The 18,942-nt window shown below is 43.5% G+C and overlaps 2 protein-coding genes across 10 annotated transcripts in view; one reads left to right on the top strand and one right to left on the bottom strand.

Moving 5' to 3' along the window:
• Positions 1–4,684, top strand: part of ARMC2 (armadillo repeat containing 2) — a 73,072-nt gene extending 68,388 nt beyond the window's left edge. For all 7 annotated transcript variants that reach the window (XM_027895574.1, XM_027895534.1, XM_027895552.1 and 4 more), the window contains one exon: positions 4,570–4,684. In XM_027895574.1, coding sequence (XP_027751375.1) covers positions 4,570–4,576 — 7 coding nt within the window. In that variant the 3' untranslated portion in view covers positions 4,577–4,684. The remainder of the gene's footprint in view (positions 1–4,569) is intronic.
• SESN1 (sestrin 1) overlaps positions 1–18,942 on the bottom strand; it is an 81,095-nt gene that overhangs the window by 3,648 nt on the left and 58,505 nt on the right. The window contains exons 1-6 of one of the 3 annotated variants that reach the window (XM_027895640.1): positions 13,344–13,361; positions 5,720–5,785; positions 4,678–4,878; positions 3,699–3,881; positions 2,201–2,443; positions 785–932 (exon numbers count right to left, since the gene is read on the bottom strand). In XM_027895640.1, the coding sequence (XP_027751441.1) occupies positions 785–932; positions 2,201–2,443; positions 3,699–3,881; positions 4,678–4,848 (745 nt within the window). In that variant the 5' untranslated portion in view covers positions 4,849–4,878; positions 5,720–5,785; positions 13,344–13,361. Of the gene's footprint in view, positions 1–784; positions 933–2,200; positions 2,444–3,698; positions 3,882–4,677; positions 4,879–5,317; positions 5,409–5,719; positions 5,786–13,343; positions 13,362–18,942 lie in introns of those variants that run through there. The other 2 variants (XM_027895622.1, XM_027895631.1) reach the window with 2 other exon arrangements.

Raw genomic sequence — 18,942 nt, forward strand, 5'->3', positions numbered from 1 at the left:
ATTTTGGTAAGAACAAATTGGAAGTTTCCTAGCAGAACTCTTGCAGAAGAATGGGAGTCTCTGTGCTTTTTAAACAAACACAGAGTTTCACTGGACTACCCATATGAAGAGTCTTTGGCAGAGCTCGGTGTTACTGCAGCTATGGTGTTCAGAGGCAACTCCATGGAAAACACTCAGATTCTTTCTAAAAGACAAACATCTTCTTTTGTGCCCCAGTCTTCACCCTGCCCCCTAAGTCTAGGGGAACTTTCCTCCAAACTCAAGGGGTCTGTAAAAATGTCAGGGGAAAAACCCTTTTTGGAACAGAGATCTTCTTAAAAAAGAGACTTCTGAGACTTCCAGGTGAAAGTGCTGAAGAGCCCATGACAACCCCAAACCTTTTAGAGGTTAGATGTTGTCTCTCAGTCACCTGAAAGCAACATTTCATACACTTAAATGGAAAAGTGTGTTAAGGCCTTTTTTACGGTGTCTTGTGAGATTCTTAAATCTCTTGTGAAACTTTTAAATCTCTGAAAAGAGAAATTCCATTTCAGATGGAAATTTTTATTAAACACAGTATTGTTATGGTGTGTTTGAGAGAAGCCACAAATTTTATCACTACTTTGCTTTTAAAGTGTTCTGGAAGAAAACAACGCATCCGAAATCTTGATCCTTTCAAAGAAACGGTAATGTTTTCGAGACACCTAATAACACTTTTTTTCTCCTCCCTTTTGCAGTGGTAAGTATTTCTTCAAGTAGTCTGAGAAAGCCTAAATGAAGATATATACACTCTGCGTCTGTTTACCTGAAGAACACACGAACATGCTTTCTCTCTTCTCTCTTTCAAAACGTGTAGCCATCTCTTCCTGGCTGGCCTCCTCTTCATCTCTGCACTCCTGCAGCTGCTTCATCTTCTCCATAAGAGCTTCAACTTCACAGACCGACTCTGTAGGCTTAAAAAGAAGAGAAAGACATTTCATTTTCATGCAACAAGAACTGACAGTGATGGCAGAAATTGTCAAGCCAGAAAATTTAAACGCAACTGATATCCTTCATTTACGTATTTAAATATGGATTTTTCAAGGAAAACATTTTTTGAAAGAAACCTGTACTGACCCAATGGTTCAAATTTAGTCATCATCTCTTCTCAGTTAAATCTCTGGAATTTTTAGCATGATTTAAAATCAGCATTTTGAACAAGTGGTTCGCACACTAAAATTAGTTTCTCTTACTTAATCTAAATTAACAACTGAAAAACAAGGAGCTGTAACAGAAATTCTGATAGAGGAAGTAACCACAATTTACTACCCAACTGTATTTTTCCCCTTCTCTGCTCACAGAGAAGAAACACTGAAGGAAAAAGGAAGAGTGAGTGTAAATGCAGATTTAATGAAGCCTCAAAAGAATGCTAGTTCAAGATAATCGTATTTCACAGGAGCTGTTTTAACACCACAAGACTATTAATTTGGCATTTGGTCCTGTAAAAATCCATCAGCGCAAAGCGTAATAAAGTTATCTTTAATTTATACAGTTCTGCCCCTTTCTGCCTTCTGCAGTTTGCTCCTTCAGAGAGAGAGAGCCAGCAAGCTCCATCAAACAAAATTTAAATGCCATTTAAACCCTCACCACTGCAGGGAAGTCTCGTGGGCAAGGACCCTGCAGTGAAAACGCCCTCATGGCTGTTCTTACACCAAAGTGCAGTTCACATCATGCTTTTCACTAAGTGAAGGCAAGTACAGATCAGCATAACTGCTGCAGGCAGGAAATGCTGTTTTAAAGACAGTCAGAAAACTGTGAGTGATCTGTTGAAATGATCTGTTGTGTGATGCATCACGGGACACCTCAAGGCAACAAAGTCAGAGGCTGGAATCAAAGGCAGAGCCAACTTTCCACTGCACCCATGAAAAAAGCATTCCTGGCCACTGCTGCTCAGGACACACATCATGAACTAGTTGAGACCTGGAATCATCTCAGTTTGCCTTCGTGAGAATGACAGGAGATCCAAAAAAAAAAGACAACAGAGATTTTATCTCTCTCCCTTTGGTAGCTTCCCCCAGCTTACCACTGTCATTTCAACTCCTCCTAAATACACTTTTCCAGCAGGTTTAGGCTCATCAATCCCACTCCCAGTGAGTGAAAAGAGACAGGCACCCTCCACGTATTAAGTTTACAAAGAAACTACTACTGTAGAAAGAGATTGTTTGTTCAGACAGATACTTACTGGATTATTTCCAGTTGGGCTGGCATGGATTTCCTCCACCCCGTGGTAACCATTAGTAATATCACATATGCAGTAGTTACTGACGGAAGGGGGCCTGAAGGTGTGACCCCCTTCACAGTCAATCTCTGGGCTGATCCCACAACCAAATGTGAAGGAAGCCAGGGAGTGGTAGTGCGTAAGGAGAACGACCGCATGGATCAGCTCTGCCAGGGACCAGCTGTTCTCTTCAGTCTTCAAAAGTTGCTTAAAATATAATGCAAGACAAAAGTCATTCGTAAGACCTTCACCTTAATGCAACTGAGCAACACACTTCTTTACCAGGCAAAATTATTTTTCCAATATCCAATCTTGCTTCCCAACTCTCTGCTGCCATTAGTGTGCTCAGTATCCTGTTACCAGGTGACCTGCCAGGGTTAAGCCACAAAGGAGGTGACTTCTCTCTCTTCTCTAGTCCTCAGCGATTGAATCGGTTTGGGTTTCCCTTCTGTACCGTGTGGTTTGTATTGAGGCCAGACTGACTTCCATTGAAATTTCACACCTCAAATGAAGATGCAACCACAACAGTTGCATGTTTTGTCAAATGGTCTTTGCAGCATCAGAAAACCCTGGCAACTCCTTAAGAGATCAACTATGTGAAAACCTGGCATCAGGGCCAGGCTCCCTCCATCTTGTCCCTGGGGGTGGAATGCTCTAGATTTGACAAGAAGCTTCAAACCCCAAACTTCCCCTTCAGGCAGGAAAGTGTGGGAGGTTTGGGGCCTTCTGGCAGAGCATGAGCCCTCCCCCACAGCCCAGCGTCCTGCCTCCCAGCAGGAGCTGCCACAGCCTCTCCACCTGGCAAGGCAGCAACGAGAAAGTCCCAGCACCCACGTCCTCCTCGCTCAGGGCACAGAGAGAGCAGAGGAGGTGCTCCAGTAGCCAGGGCTTGGCCCGGGGCAGGCCTGTCCCTGCCATGAGAGCTGCTGTCGCCACACACACTCTATGTGCCCTCGTAGCTGGCTGCTCTGGGTGGGCACTCAGAGGAGCAGCCCCTTCGTGGCCTGTTGGTGCTGAAGTGGCTTCTACCACCTGTGCTCCCCTGGGCAGCTCTGCCAGCCCATTCCCTCCAGCCCAGCCTAAAAACTCAGCACTTGAACCAGCAGCAACCCTGACAAAAAAGTGGTGGCTGATGTTCTGCCGAACCTCTGGCAGCCTCTCAAACACCCAGGGGCTCTGGCTACTGAAAGCACACAGCTTGAGGAGGTGCATGACACTCTGAAAAGTCAAATTACAAATGCGTTCTAAACTAAATTTTAGTCATTTAAGAGCAGTTATGATCACGTTGGTTTTACAAGGGCACAAGCGATACTGTATCATGCTGTATCACAGTGATGTAGCGCTGAAGTCAAAGTCACTAATAGAGAACATCTTTAACCCAGTCTGGCTCTTAAATCCTAAGAATTTGTGATTGCATTACTGTAAAAAAGGGTACATTCACATTACTCCAGGAAAGACCTACCTCAATATGTTCCTTGGTGATAAGCCAGGGTCGGTGAGCCAACATTTTGTTCAGTTCTCCTAAATTTTGCAGTTTTTGAGGTGCATTTTCCAGACCATTCAACCATTTGGGGTCTCCACCGACATGAAGGAAGTCATTCACATGGAGATTAACAAGGTAAGAGCACTGATGTCGTGCTGCAGCCTAGAAAGGAAAACACAATGTGATACAGAAAACAATTACAGAAAGTGCTTTATGACAAGTAACATAGTCATCATTTCCTCAAAATATTCAAGAACAACACTTGCAGTGATCAAAGTGATCAAAGGCTGAAGTAAAAAAAAAAAATTTCTGAGATTAACACATCAGCTTGTTTTGATTATTGTTCTCAGAACATAAATATCCCTCATTCATACACACTATAACTACAGCTGGCTACAGGTGTAACATGCCTATTATACTCAAGGGGAAGTACAGGCATGGATTTATCATATGTCCTGAAGCAAGTAATCCATGCTGCATCATACTCCCCAGGGGATAGAAGCTGCCTCTAGCTGAATTTTTATCAGCAAAAGCAGGTTTTAGAGCGCATATAGCAAGGGAGACTACAGGCAGCTTTTCAGCCAAGACAGACCCATTATCATTTATTCAAACACTAATTCTTTCTGTATCAAATTAAGGCACAGCCCAAAATTTTAATTCAACTTCAGCAAGCAAAGATCATTGAATGGGCAGATAAGGACACCAATAACAAACAATTGTCTGATTTTTATAACAGATTTTTTCCCCTTTTTCTCACAGTCCTCCCAAAACTATGAATGTTAAGTGCTGATCTTATGAAACCATCTGTGAACCAGACACAAACAAAGCTACTCTTGCTTTTCCCCCTTAGCTCCTGATGAAATGCCTTTCCAACCAGAAGCTGCAAAGCACAGCAATAAGTGCTATTAAACAAGACCAGAGACTGCTGCCAAAGTGGCTGTTTCTGCTCGCTGCATACCATTATCCCGATGTAGTGTCGGTAATGAAGCGGGAGGGGACCGTCCATTTGCAGCAGATAGTGCTGAGTTTTTAGAAAGCTTTCAAGATACTGCGGGTGGAAAACCATCACCAAGGTAACGTTGTCCAGTCGGCCCAGCGTGGCAAAAGAATCTGCAAACAGCGTGTGCATCGTGGCGTCTTCGTTTCCCACTTGAATTGTCTGATGGAAAGGAAAGAGCAATGAGCAATATTGTCCAAGTACCACCAATAAAACAGTAAACAAATGTATTACCACAGAGCTCAGAGGCTCCAAGTGAAAGGAATTATGCTATAAATCTATTAATGGCATTAGTGCACATCAGGCACATAAAATCCTTTTAATACCTCTCATTTAGGAGATCACAAATGGTTATAACAGCAAAAGAAGATTTTTGGTTTTGGTCTTTCTCTCATACAACACTGACTTCTCATTTTTAACTGTCTCACCTTCACTTTCTTGAACACCCAAGCTTGATCTAACTTAGTTTATTATAACTAAAATCTAATTGAATAACCACTTTTACTATGGAAAAAAGAGGGAAAGAGGTAAAAAGCTAGCTAAAATTCCCAGAAAACCACAGGCATAATACTAACTTTTCCTCTGCTCCAAATTCTCTTACCAGACAATTAGGAGAGAAGCACCAGAAATGCTCAGCCACGACACTCTGAAGCTTCTCAGATTCTTCAGAATGGTAGCAGCAGCTCAAGAAAAAGCAATCCCAGAGCAGGGGGGCAGGTACCTTGTGGACCAGTAGGAAATTACATCCGGATATTCACAAGGAAACAGTATTGGGTTTCTCTCATGCTAGATAGCAGTATGGGAGGGGTCATAACTATTCCAAAGCTCCCCACGGCTCTTACTGTTCTAGAACTGTGGCCAAAGTCTCCCCAGGACTGAATGTGATCACTACTGAAAATGTTTTGCAGCTCAGCAGCTGTTCTGAAAGCAAATGTGCCCTACTACTGAACGGATGTTCCTTAAAAGCATAAAGTTCACTATGTACTTGAAAATACTACCACACCTCCTTCTCAGGGATGAATCTGCTTGGTCCGTGTCCCAGTGGTCTAGGAATTCTTATTCCAAGTTCCTAGAAGAGAAAATTACACCACCTCAGCATTTAGTTATAAACAGCTTTTTAGCTGTGGTTGCAAGACAGAAGAGAGTTCTCCATTCAGAGCTGGGCTTATTTGGGTACTTGTGGTATTTTTACACAGGCACTTTTACTAGTACTGTTTGCACAAATGCAAATCATTTTTTTAAACAAGTGCTTTATAATTAGCTGTGCTTGTTTACAGCCCACCGCCCCACTCCAGCAACAAAAAGTTCAACAACAAAGGCCCTGTCAAGTGAAGAAAACACACACAAATTTATATGCGCACACACACAAACACACTACAGCCTGGTTCACAGAAAACTCTGCATAGAGCATATTTTGGCAGGGTGTCCAGGACAAGGAGTTCAGAACATGCCGGCTGCTGTGTGGTTATGCCACTGATACAAAACGAGGCTGCTGTGTGTGTGTGCACATCCGCAGTACGCCAGCACACAACACTCTGTGCATCTGTCAGGAAATGAAACAGCTGTAACCCTAATCAGATTTCTTTTTTCCCAACCTCAAAGAGCACTTAAACTGCTGAAAGTACCTGATCTACATTTGCATCTGCTTTCTTTTCAAGACAGGATAAAAAGCTATTCACATTTGGAGGGAAGGAGGGAGGGGATTTCGCTCAATCAGAACAGCAGCAGCCACGTCCCCTGCACACACTTCTGTGGACATGTTACCTTGCAAGTAAGGGGGAGGTCAGATACCCCCTGGAAGTTCATTCCTTGTCCCCTCCCTCAGCTAGATGAAGCTTTCTGACTGGCCTACAGCACTGTGGGCCAAGGAGCAAACGCCTAAAAGACTTGGATGAATTTGTGCCCTCCCTGCCTATTACACCATTCCCTTCGGAAGGGTGGGAGCTGTATGTTCAAGGGCAGTCTCTGCGTTTGGAACAGCGCAGCCCTCAGAGAAGGCACAGCAGGGTCCAGGGGACATGAACCAAAGCAAGATATGGCCTCCCCTCACACATTCACACTCACCATCCCTGCAGAGGCTCCCTCCGCAATGTGTGCGGCACTCGCTGCAAACCAGCTCTCCTGAGGGGATTACTCCATAGCAAGCAGCTTGGCTTCCCCAGGAAAGATGGGAGCCATGTCTCCCAGACCAGCTCCCCAAAGGGCAGCTGATGACATGGCACTCCTACAGATGGAGGGAGGCCTGGGATTAATGCAAAGGATGGAGGTGAGTGCAGAACACTAGGCTATATATAAACTAATGGTTTGGGCTCCTTATCTGTTCCATCTTTCCCAATTGTCTTTCAGAACATATCCATTGCCTCCATTCCATAGCCCAAACCATCCATTTTGTGACAATACCAACTCCATCCAGGTTCTCAACTGGATTTCGATAAATAAATATTGTGTACTGAGCCAGTTCAGGCCACACAGAGCAGAGGGGCATCTTCAGCTGGTTTAGGCCTCTAAGAGCAGATGAAGCCTCCAAAACTCCCTGCCAAATGCAGTTTTTAACTTTGCTACGTTTTCCCCACATAGATAAAGGCTGTTATAAACATGAGATACTGGTTGCACTCCCTTCTGCACTCTTTCTGTCTTTAGCTGAGGTTTCTATTTGCATGAGTTCACCGTATGAAAGCAATTTTATTAATCAGTTACTGTTCCCTGAACTTTCCCCTAAGATTAAAAACCAGCTTCAGAGCCAGGAAAAAATCAGTACAGGTCTAAGTGGCAACCATCAAACTCTTCAGACTCTGACAGTCTCCTCAAATCCTAAGTCAGATGCCTTCATTTCTCAAGTCTTATTTGGATGAAGTGAGATCAAAGGGCAGCTCTCTACTAGTAGTCTTTTCACTTTTTCTCTGCAATACAACTTTTTTCTGCTGAGGGTCCCAACATTCCCAAGCAAATTTTCCCTGTCAGCCAAGTTGTGTCACTTGTAGGATGGAATTTATTGCCACCTCTCCTCAAAGCTCTGGCACAGCTTCTTATTTCAGCTACAACTACACTAGCAAATTAGAGAAACATCTTACATCCAAATGACAGCAAGCAAAAGAAGTTTGTAAGCATCATTTAAATTAGCAGCCTGTAAGCAGCATTTCATTTAGCCAATGTCTGCAGGTGTCTGCCAAATCGAGCACTCCAAGAAAAATACCTTGAAGTTTAGTTCTTGAACAACTATGTTTCAGTCTTTCCCAGAACAGTAAGAGGAAGAAAAAAACCCCCAAAATTTAAGAACTTGAGATGAGCAGGCTGCTAACATATTCTGCCTGGCAATACAAAATACATCACTGTCAACACGCTTCAGTTTTTTAAAGCAGAGGTCAAACTGACGATTACACTGCACATAACAGGTTACACATTACTTAACTCACTCTGTGCAAAGTGACTTAAGAGGTTTTTTAAGGATTAAATAAGTTGCTTTGTTTTCACTGAGGAGAGGGATCATCCCCCCGATATCATGGCACCAACCCAGTCCTTGGGAAGCCTGGGTTCAAGTCTCTGTTCTGACAGAGAAGTTGCAAAGGGTTTGTGAAGATGACCCTGTTTCCCATCTGCAAAAGGGGGGTTTCTCTCAGTGGGTGCTGAGAACAGAAGTAGCTTGTCATGAAGTGCATGCTTAACACAGTCATGACACTTGTGTAAAATCCGACCCGTTAGAAGTCTTTTGAAAACTTTTATTCTTCAGTTAAAAGCCATGGCAAACCTTTTATACTGCCTTCCCCTCTTTCTCGGAAGTATCTTTTAAAAAAAGTTCTCCTAGTACTTCAGAAATAGCAGGCATCTTGGGGTGCTCCCACTATATCAACATTTCAAATACTATATAGATAACACAATAATAATTCTCAAAACAGTCCTAGTGAATCTTCCCTTCATTTTTAACATATTTCTATGCTCCACAATACCCTTCACTAAGCCTCCATCTTCCAAATACACTTAACTCAAGGAGCACCACTCTCCTTCCCTTTCAAAGGCAAGACCTGCATCCTGACTAGAAACACCACATCTCTCTCCTGCACCTTCCTCCTAAAGCACCACCTCACCCGGAGCACCAACAAGCACTTGGTAATGCAGTCACGGCCAGGACGAGCAGCAGTTGGGGAAAAAAACTATAATTATTTTGGTTATTACAAAAGTATAAGCAACTTTCATACAATTCCAGACCACTGAGTTGCAAACCAAAGTGACCTACTTAGTGACGTGTTCTCTGCATCAAACTTCTCCCAGCTCCTTTCCTCCTGTTTGTCAACCTCACCACACCACTTTCATTCAGTCTAGAAACTCTGCAGCTGAATACAGCTCCAAGCTCAGCAGAAAGCCAACCACAACTGAGGCTTTAGGTGCAAATAAATAATAATAACAATAATAATAAATAATAATGATGCTGCTGCATCAGAGGCACTCCATCTTCAAAGCTAGACCATAAAACTCAGGTGTCTGCAAAGCTGAGGACCCAGGGTGGAACAGATTTCATTTCCAACACCCAGAAACTCAAGCTAATGGAGGGAGGTGGGCCTTGCCTGGTGGCAATCCACTCCACTGCTCACCTGCCACATAAATGCTGTATTGCTATGTTGGCAGAGACAACCCTGGAAATCCCAGAAAAGCCTCTTCTTTCCCCTTATGTAAGGTAACTTGTATTTCTCTACAGCCACTATCGTTATTTCTATGGGAACTAGGTTCAACAGGAACCTGGTGAACAGTTCATCACCATTCCCTCATCACCACCGTATCATCTGAGCAACTCATCTCATGTATTTAGAGAATGCAAGATTCCTGTGAGGTAGAGCAAATGTATTATCTCCCACTGAAGGGGAAAAAAAAACCACCCTGAGAAACAAAAAAGCTACATATGTTACAAAATCTGCTACAGAAGACTGGTGGCTTGAACTCCAGTCACGGTGTAATGCCATAACCATCAGACTCTGTGCCTTTTCAGAGACTTCTCAGCCAGGAAATGTTTTATGCAAATTCACACCAAGAAACAGCTCTTCAGACTGAGACAGAAAAGTTAATGAGACAAGTCTGCAAACTTAATTATATACTTCCCAGTTACCATTCTCTTTTCACCAGTCTGGCCTACTTAGCACACTCAGCTCCGGAAGGACAACCAGACCAAAAATCTGTCCTGCATGCTCAGAGAAGACCACTCTAAAGCTTCCAACACATACAAGCTCACACAACTGACAGCTTTTCTATATCTTACAACTGTCAATCGAGTCCACCTTTTAGGTAACTTTTTTCAGTGTCTTGGCAGGAACAGCATTCCTGTCAAATTTAAGTCAAAGCTTGAGACAGAAAATCGAACAGCAGATGCGCAGAAGAGGATTACAAATATTTAAAAGTTCAACACACATCACCTCTGCTAGCAATACAACATCATTTGCTTTGGCTCTGAGTCTCTTAAAAGTGTAAGTGAAGAAAATAAAAAGTCACAGTCTAAACAGACATCTGGTATCAGAAATTTCACCTAGAAAAGCACCTTCTGCTTCTTCACCTGAAGCAGAGCTAAGCTACAAGCCAAGTCACAAGGCCCCTGGAACAGGAACAGCTATCAAACCTCAGCTGCAGTTCTTCTTTCACAGTGTTCCTAAATGCTTCTTCAGCAATCCTGTTGCTCCCTCACTACTGGCTCCTTGCAGCTAGAGGTCTGCCTCTTACCACAAAACCTCTCCCAAAACTCAATGATAGTTTTGTCTGATGAGTTTGGGGACTATTACCAAACTGCTAATTTTCAGTCAGTCAGGGTTCATGAGCTGAGCACTAGCTGTGATCCACAACGCTCAGACTGCTTCCCTGGTGTTACCACAGTGAGTCATTTTGCTCCCCTCAATTACAGTCAGTACCACTATCAAATGTTTTATCTCGCAGGGAGACTTATTTACATACTTACTTAGACCTTCTCTAAATGGCAAAGAGAACATTTTATCATAGACAAGCCAGAGGCAAAATAAAATTGTAATTATCAATTTACTTCACCAAATTTGGATTAACATTTTTATCTGAATCATCTGTGTCCTGATTAAGCACTAAAAGCAGCTAGATTCAAACAAAATTATATAAAAAACACACCCCGTAATACAATATAAAACAATTTAAAGTAAGGAAACAGAGAAGGGAAATGAGTTTGAAATTATTTTTTTTTTTTTGAGGTAACATTTTCCTAGAAAACCAGTCACCACTTTATATAATCTAAGTGCATTCCTACAAAAGTTTAGGGTTCAGAAAGGCACAACAAGCCGTGGGTTAAAAACTCTTCAACACAATCTCCTAACAGAATTAATTCCTCCAACATGCCAGTGCTGAAAATTCAGCTTACTATACTACAAAATGGATTTGAGGCATGGGCATTAAAAATACCCATTTAGGCCTTTATAAGCTTATAGGATGAAATGCCCCTAAGCATCTAAGTGGTCCAAGAAGGCTCTGCTGCGTTTCCAAGGGAGACTTTGGCACTTACCAGCCTAAGAGGCTTCATGCTGCTGCTGCTGCCACTGCTGCTGCTTCACTCACTGTGTCTGGTTCCTGCTTCCCCTTTAAGGGTCACTGACAGCGAAACCTCACTGGTGGTGACACTGACAGTCTACAAATGGAGTTTCCTTGTTTAGGACCTTAACGACAAGGACTGGCACAACTGGCCCCACAGGACAAGTTGTCACCAAGCTGATACATACTCAGCCTAAAAGCTGTATTTTCAGTTCTGCAAAATGCGGTAAATACTGTAGTTTCATATCAGATGGAGAGCTCTTGGAAAGGAAGGGATTAAGAAACAAAGAGAAGTGATTAAATATGTTTCTTCTCCTACAAACACACACACAAAACACCCCACAAATCTTACACCTTTTCTAAATGTGGGGCTATGCAGAACTGGCACTTTTTCCTATTTTATTCATTTACCTAATCCTGAAGGAGCTGCAATTGTTGTGGTTTTCTCAAACAAACCTTGATTCACATTATACTGACAGGGAAAACATTACCCCAAAAATGCTCACGTACTCTAAATTTTTGCAGTGGATCCATTTGCTGGGCATCTCAGACTGTGGTTCAGCTGAAGCACCAGACATGTCTCCACTTGTACAGATTCAAAGAACTGAGAATAAGTACTTCCCCTCTGTTACAAAGCACTTTGTTCCATAGACCTACCACTCTTCACTGGAATTAGAGCATGGCAAATGCTGAACTGTTTCTATTTCATACAGAATATATCATTCCTATATGAATTTAAATAATTAAACTACATTAATTTCAATATCAGTAAGTGTACTTTCTCTGAATGCCTCCAAGTCCTTTGAAATATCTGATTTTAAAAACATCCCCATTTAGTTTATGTGATTTGATTCAAGACAGAAATCAAGGCAAGGGAGCGTGTCCCCAAGGTCACACACCTTGTTCACAATGGGAGGAATAAAAGCAAAGCCCAGACTGCTCTCCAGCTCTAACACCTCTTCTCTGGTCATCTTCTAGGTCTGAGTAGTATGAACAGGTCCAACTGGAGTAGTCTCAAGGCATCCAAGTGCTACCTACTACTCTTCCTTAGTAACAGCTCTTCCTAAAGTGGTTTTGTGACACAACTGCCTAGAATCCACAACCCAATTTACTTTTGATATGAGCTCACTGAAACTGAGACTGAATTTCACTGATTAGTGACCAGCTCTTCTATCATCCGGCACTTCTGTAATGTGCACAATGTAACAGAAAGCAGTAAAGAGCAAAGGATTTGGAATGAACGCCTGCAATTTCCCTGCTGTAAACACTGTTTAAATACCAATAAGTTGGTGACACAGGAGGAAACAAGTTTAAATGTGATACTTAGCGTTTGCATTACATAGATGGTACTGCTGGATTATGTCAAAGCAAAGCATATATCCATGTATATATCCATATGTACCAATGAGTTACTAGATCACTGCAAATCAGAAAAATTCAAAACAAGTTCCACGGCAATCTGAAGCAGTTTTGAGGATTTAAAAATTTCCTTTAAAAGAAAAAATCTTAACGTGGTGGCACTAAGAAATTTACAAGAAAGATCTAAATCATCAGTTTCATTCCTGCCCAAAATAATGCTCTGGACTTGCACTTGTTTACAATTACAGCAAGCTCTCCTCCATCAGCACTACAAGGACCAGCCTTACTCTTACGAAAGGATAAACCAAGTCTATGCAAGAACGAAATAAATACCGGGCAATTCCGAGGCATAAAACCACCTGGGTGAGCCTGAGAACCCAGAGGAGACACCCAGCCACCACACACACAAGCAGTACACAGCCCTTCGGGGACCAGGGGCGATGGGAAGGATAACGACAGGCTCTGCATAGTCACCGCAGGCTGCAGCTGGTTATCCCGCAGCTAGCCAGACCTGCGACCCGCGAACGACACCCTCCGAGAGGGGCGCCCGCAGGGCAGCGCTGTTCCTGCCTTCCCGGCCCCGCGGCTGAGCCGCAAGGGGCTGCTCGGGCCCCCGCCCCTCCCTCCAGCAGGGATTTCTCCGGGGGATGCGCCCGGGGAGCGAGACCCCCGCCCCTGGGGAGGTGCAGCCCCGCGGGGACCAGGCGTGGGGAGACACCCTGCCCCTCGCCACCCGCGAGTACCTGGTGCTGGCGGCCCGGCGCTGCGGGGCTCAGGCCGGGCTCGGTGCTCTGCGGCCCCGCTGCGGTTCTGCCGCGGCTCCGCCGGGCCGGGGCGGCCCCGAGCCCGGCCCGCCCCCCGCCTGGCCCGGCAGGGGCGGAGCGGCCGCCCGGCACCAGCCGCTCCCCGGCAATGCCAGAGAACGCCCCGGGCAGGGGGATAAGAGCCAGCGGCCCCCAGCCCACCCCGGCCCCGCAGGGGTGCCCCAAGCTCCGGCCCCCTTCGCTCCGCTCCGCGTCGCTCTCCTCCCCGGCACAGAGGCGCTCTTCGGGAAACGCTTTCCCCCCCCTCCTCCCCAGTTCCTTATGCAAGAGTTTCTACCTTCTCTTTAAGCAACGAAATAATTACGGCTTTTAAACCGAGAAATCGCAGGAGGTTCACATTTTGCAGATATTTGTGTGACTAAGTGCCTGCTGCTGCTGCAGCAGAAATCTGGCCTCCTGCCTATTCCCAAGATCATAACAGTCCTGGGCAAACATATGTTTTGCAATCGCATCAGCAAAACACTCGGCCTTTGTTTGCAGGAGGCTGTGCTGCGCCCGCCGACCCCCCAGGGCTGTAAACTCTGCCAGATGCCTCGCATCTCCCACCTCTTTTGGTCTGCAACTTTACGGAATCCATTATTTCAAAAGAAACAAGTCTCTGAGCAGGCCCACGTGATTTTTTTTTTCTTCCACAGCAATATAAGATTTATAACGTTACACTCTGTTAGATCATTTTCCTTCAAATATTTTGAATTAAAATAAAATATGATAGACCCCAAGAGGATAACTTCTGTCATAGTTTTGATGAGAAGGGGACCAGGACAGCTCTGAACCCCCAAACATAACTACCTGGAGGAAGAAGGATTCTGCCTACAATTCAGGCTGCTCGGTTTTGAGCCCTACCAAGCTAGCTAACAACCAAGCAGGGAAATTCCATGCGGCCGAACTTTACACTTCTGTTAAATGTAAAACCTAACACTGAAAAACTGCTCACAGGCTGTTCCCGTTAGGGGTGTACAAGCCTTGCAGCTGAAAGTGCAGAAAACACTGAGGACAGTGCTGTCAGGGGAACATGACGCAAGGCAGCAGTTCTGCACATCTCTAATTCAAGAGCTTTAAAGGTTTACTTTCCTCTCTGCCTTTCAAATACCACCATCTCTCCAGGCTATGCAATTAACTCTGAAAAGCCCAGGGATACTGTACTGTGAAAGGCTTAGCAGCAGTTATACGGTTAAATTACATAGAGATGCCCAAGTACCACAGCTCTTTCCTTTTTGGGGCCTTGGCTTGAAGCTGGTAAATTTCTCCAGAAGAAATGGAGTGTTATCCCTACCTTACTCACACTTCATGAAACACTGGACAGAAGTATGGAGAAAGAAGAATGCAATACTGGCAGGGAAGGTTGCATTTTGTGACCTAAAAAAATAAACTAATGGAAGAACACAGCTGAATTCCCACTAGTTACTTCCTTACTTCAGGCCAAATCATAACCAAAAAAAAAGAATGGCCAGTTCTCTTTCAACACAGCAAAAGAACTGGTTTGCACTCAGAAAAACTGTTGAAAAGGAGAGGAAAGCTGAAATGCAAGGAGATGCCTCACCATAAGGAGTCTTCCTGAATGACAGATGAATGGCCATCCCCTTCAATGAATTTGTTAGGACGCTTGGAAGAAGGGGTGAGGGGAGGAAGGGCAGCACTCCCTCACTTCTGAAGTGTTCTTGCCCTGCCTGGGTATTTGCCTGTTTATATTAACAATTGTTCCTATACAAAGAACCTTGGCAGATACAGATTCTTTTTTGACATCATCCAAGGGAAATTCTCTCTCTTTAAACAACGAGCTCAACAACAGAAGGTAGGAAATTATATAGTGTCCTTTGCTTTCTCTATCAGGATAGATGGAGGCAGTGACAGCATGTCAGAAAAACTGTGTACAAAGGCGAAGAGGAAGTTGCACAGCCACAGCAAACAAATAATAATGGACTTAAAAGCTCTCCCATATGGCCTAAGTACACAAGCTCTGCTCAGGCCCCAGGTATGTCTCTGACTTAGCAGAATCCCATCACTCCAGCCTGCTGCAAGCCCTTTCCCCACTCCAGCTCTCACACGAGTATTTCCAAAGTGCAACTCCTCCAAATTAAAGAGCACACACAAACCTGAGCCACCTGCTCATCTCATCTATAAACGAGTACACAATTGCAGACTGAAATTATTTCTATTTGGGAGCTGGTAAGACAAATTATGTGAGCAATTTCATCAGCGAATATGATTTGAGACTGGCACAAAGCTCGTTTGGGTACTAATGAGTGCAAACGACAGCACAGCCGGGGGACACGAGGACAGATCTATGGTACGGTTTGCATAACTGGAGTGTTCCCCTGGGGAAACACATCAGTATGTTTGACCCTGTATCGATGCAAGTAAACAGAGATCTAATGAAATGCTCCTAAGGGAAAACACAGCAACAGATGTTTAACATGAAAATATCGATAGGTAGCCAGTTTCCTTTCACCCAGAAATAGCGCATGAGAGATACTCAAAACAAACACCATCTAAAGCATGGAAGCATACTCCTTCATAGCAAGCACTTCCATAAAAGTTGCTTGCATAAAAAAGTGGCATCTAACATTACCAGAAATGAAAATTTCCCTTATTGCTACAGTTAAAAGAAATTTCCTGGGGAAGCAAAAATGAGACCAACTACAGTGTGAAAAGCCTGATCCTGCAAACACATATGCCTGCACTTGGCAGCTGTAACTTAGAACAGTTCTGTTTCAGTCCAATAGGGAAACTTCTTTGAGTCAAGTTCAGCACAAAGAGGTGACTCTAAAAACTGGCGAACCAAAATCTTAAATTCTTTCCAAAGAAAAGCTATCCAAGCTGGAACACTTGAAACACCTGTTACTGCAGTGCCCATGGACATCAAACTAATATCTTGGAGGATGATCTTTGATGATTCTTTCCCAGGAACATTTACAAATAAATGGGGCTCTGAGCTACCTGATTTGTTTTAGCTCCACCTAATGTATGTGAAGCCTTAATGAAGTCACCAGGTGTTTCAGCAATGAACAGACAGCCCCACACCGGCTGCTCTGAACATTTCCTTGTGGAGTCCACTCGTTCCTCACTGCAGTCATTACCCTTCCAAGTGTATCTATTAATCTCTTCTATCCCTTTATTATACACTTGTTATTTCTAAAACAACAAAAATCTTCATCATGATAACGATACGGCTCAGCAATCAAACCATTCATTATAGTGATGAAAGATTTTAAATTAAATAGAAGAATGTATCATCCTAGCATGCAAGTTAAGAAAAAAATGGTCAGTATTTCAAAGCATTCTCCTTCATTTAACCTTAATCTGATTGGAAGTCTTCAAAAAAATCATTCTATTATTAGAAATGCTCCTCTAGGGAGGAGAATAAAATGTATTTTTCCCACAGTCTAAATTCTTGCTGTACGTGTCAAAAAGGAGCAGCCCCTTTGGAATGTCATTGCACCTGATACCTTTATAAAAATAACAAATACAAGTTGTTTAGTAGAGTGGAGGGCTGACAATTGGCCACATCAGGAGATCAGTTTAGACCAGTATAAAGAAGCTTTCCTTTTGTAGTCTTTAGGATTGTACAGCTGGCTAACACTGAACATTTTACCACATTCAGACACTACATTTATTGTCTTTTCTTTCAATGTTATCTGTCCTTGAAATGCTATTTTTCTATTTCTAGATCTTTCTTACATTCTGCTTTCTTAATGCCCACATCTTCAGCTTTAACGGGCAAATGACCTGCAAGTAATTATGGGGGTTTGTGAGTTATTGTAAATTAGGCCATTTCTAGTCCACTGTATTCTCCACCAAAGACACACCATCTTTTTTCTCCGAGGCTGTGAGACTCGGTTGTTTCACCTGAGCTTTTCACTGCCTTGAAAGAACTCTGGTGACTTCATTTGTTCCCTGAACTATTTGGTTCATCACTCAGGACTCTTAGTGCCCCCAAAGAGTAATTTTTCTGGTAATTTCTGCCTTTAATATTTCTACAGCTCACCCACCTCACAAGTTGTTTTGTTTTTAATGTCACCAAGGCTTGTCCAAATTTAACATTTCCTTCAGCAGTTATTAGGTAGCAGAAGTATAAAGTTTAATTTAGGGAGCTCTAAGAAGTTGAGATCTTGAGATTATTCATACTTTGGCAAGGACATGTAAACAGAACCATGGTTTCTAAGACTACTGCGAATAGGTAGATTAAAGATGCATATCTAAAGCTTAGAAGATTGAAAGAATGTCTTACCAGATTATTCTTCCCTCTTTTTATGAGGGTATGCAGCTCCTCCTAGGCTGATAAACAGCAGCTGAACTATAAAAGTTGTTTGTCTGGCTAGCTGTGGTTTCTTCTGCTACTGTTCTGAGGTGGCTCTAGATTCCTACACCACGCAAGAATACTCTGGTTAACAACTCCCTCCAGACTCAGCTCTCCCAAAATCCAAGTCCGTGTCAGCTATTTGAAAGCTGACCTTGGTAACTCACAGGTATCTTCTGATCTTTTGGTGGCTAGAGGGTGTATAGGGAGGGGATCAGCTGTCCAGCTGCAGACAGTCACACCCTGGGGAATGGAACATCTGTGGGCTGCCAGTCACTCCACTGTCTCTCGGTACTAAACAAGCATTAAGGTTAAACAATACTAGTTTAACCTTAATAAAAGAGTGTATTTGGAGTTTAGTCAAGAAAAATAAAATTTAACAGAGCTCACAGCTGTCTAGAACTAGTTTGACCTCAACAGGTCTCCTCTTGTTCCTTTAGCTAACAAACTGCTGGGTCATGCCAATGCCCAAGACATTTTTCACAGCTCCTTGGAGCTGAGATCCATGCTACCATCTTATACTCCAGTCCTTTCTCCCCAAAATGAATACTGAAAATGGATGAATATCCTGTCTCCACTGGGTGAAAACTCACCCTTGGAAACTTCCTGCAGCTCCTAGTCCTCATGATTGATTCAGTGAAGAGCAAGGAAACAATGCAGTACCTTACTTGCTATGCTGCCTGGAATGCTGTCTGACCCTGCCTCACCACAATCATGTAAAGATGCGGTTGTGGAAGGCCTGTCCTGCACGGATGGAGGTGGACTTATCACTCAGTGGGCAATCAACTGCAAACAAACCTTTTACACAATGCAAACACATGTCTTCAAAGCAAGGGAAGGCCAGCTGAATCATCTCCGCGAGTTTAAAGCTTCTGAGCTGTTTTTGACTGCATCAGACCTCAGAAATAGTCTTTATATGAAAAGAGAAAACAGTGAAACGCATCTTATTATTAGCTTTCTGACAGAAATCAGACACAGCAGCAAACACATGGGGGAAAAAATGCCTGCAGGAGTACTGGAGTGTTACACTTGGTTTACTGGAATTGGTGTTAACCACTGAGAGCAGGTGATCCAGAGTTGCACTGCTGTGAGGTTACAGCGAGTGTACAGGAAATGCTGGGTAGGCGTCCTGTGAAAAAGTTGCAACTAAAACCTGATTTCATATTCTGGAACATACAGACATGCAACCCAGAAGCTCATCTCACCAGAAGCTTTTTGCCA

Source organism: Empidonax traillii, unplaced genomic scaffold, assembly GCF_003031625.1.
Source record: "Empidonax traillii isolate 1590-97213 ecotype Southwest subspecies unplaced genomic scaffold, ASM303162v1 scaffold16:size2589160, whole genome shotgun sequence".
NCBI lineage: Eukaryota > Metazoa > Chordata > Aves > Passeriformes > Tyrannidae > Empidonax > Empidonax traillii.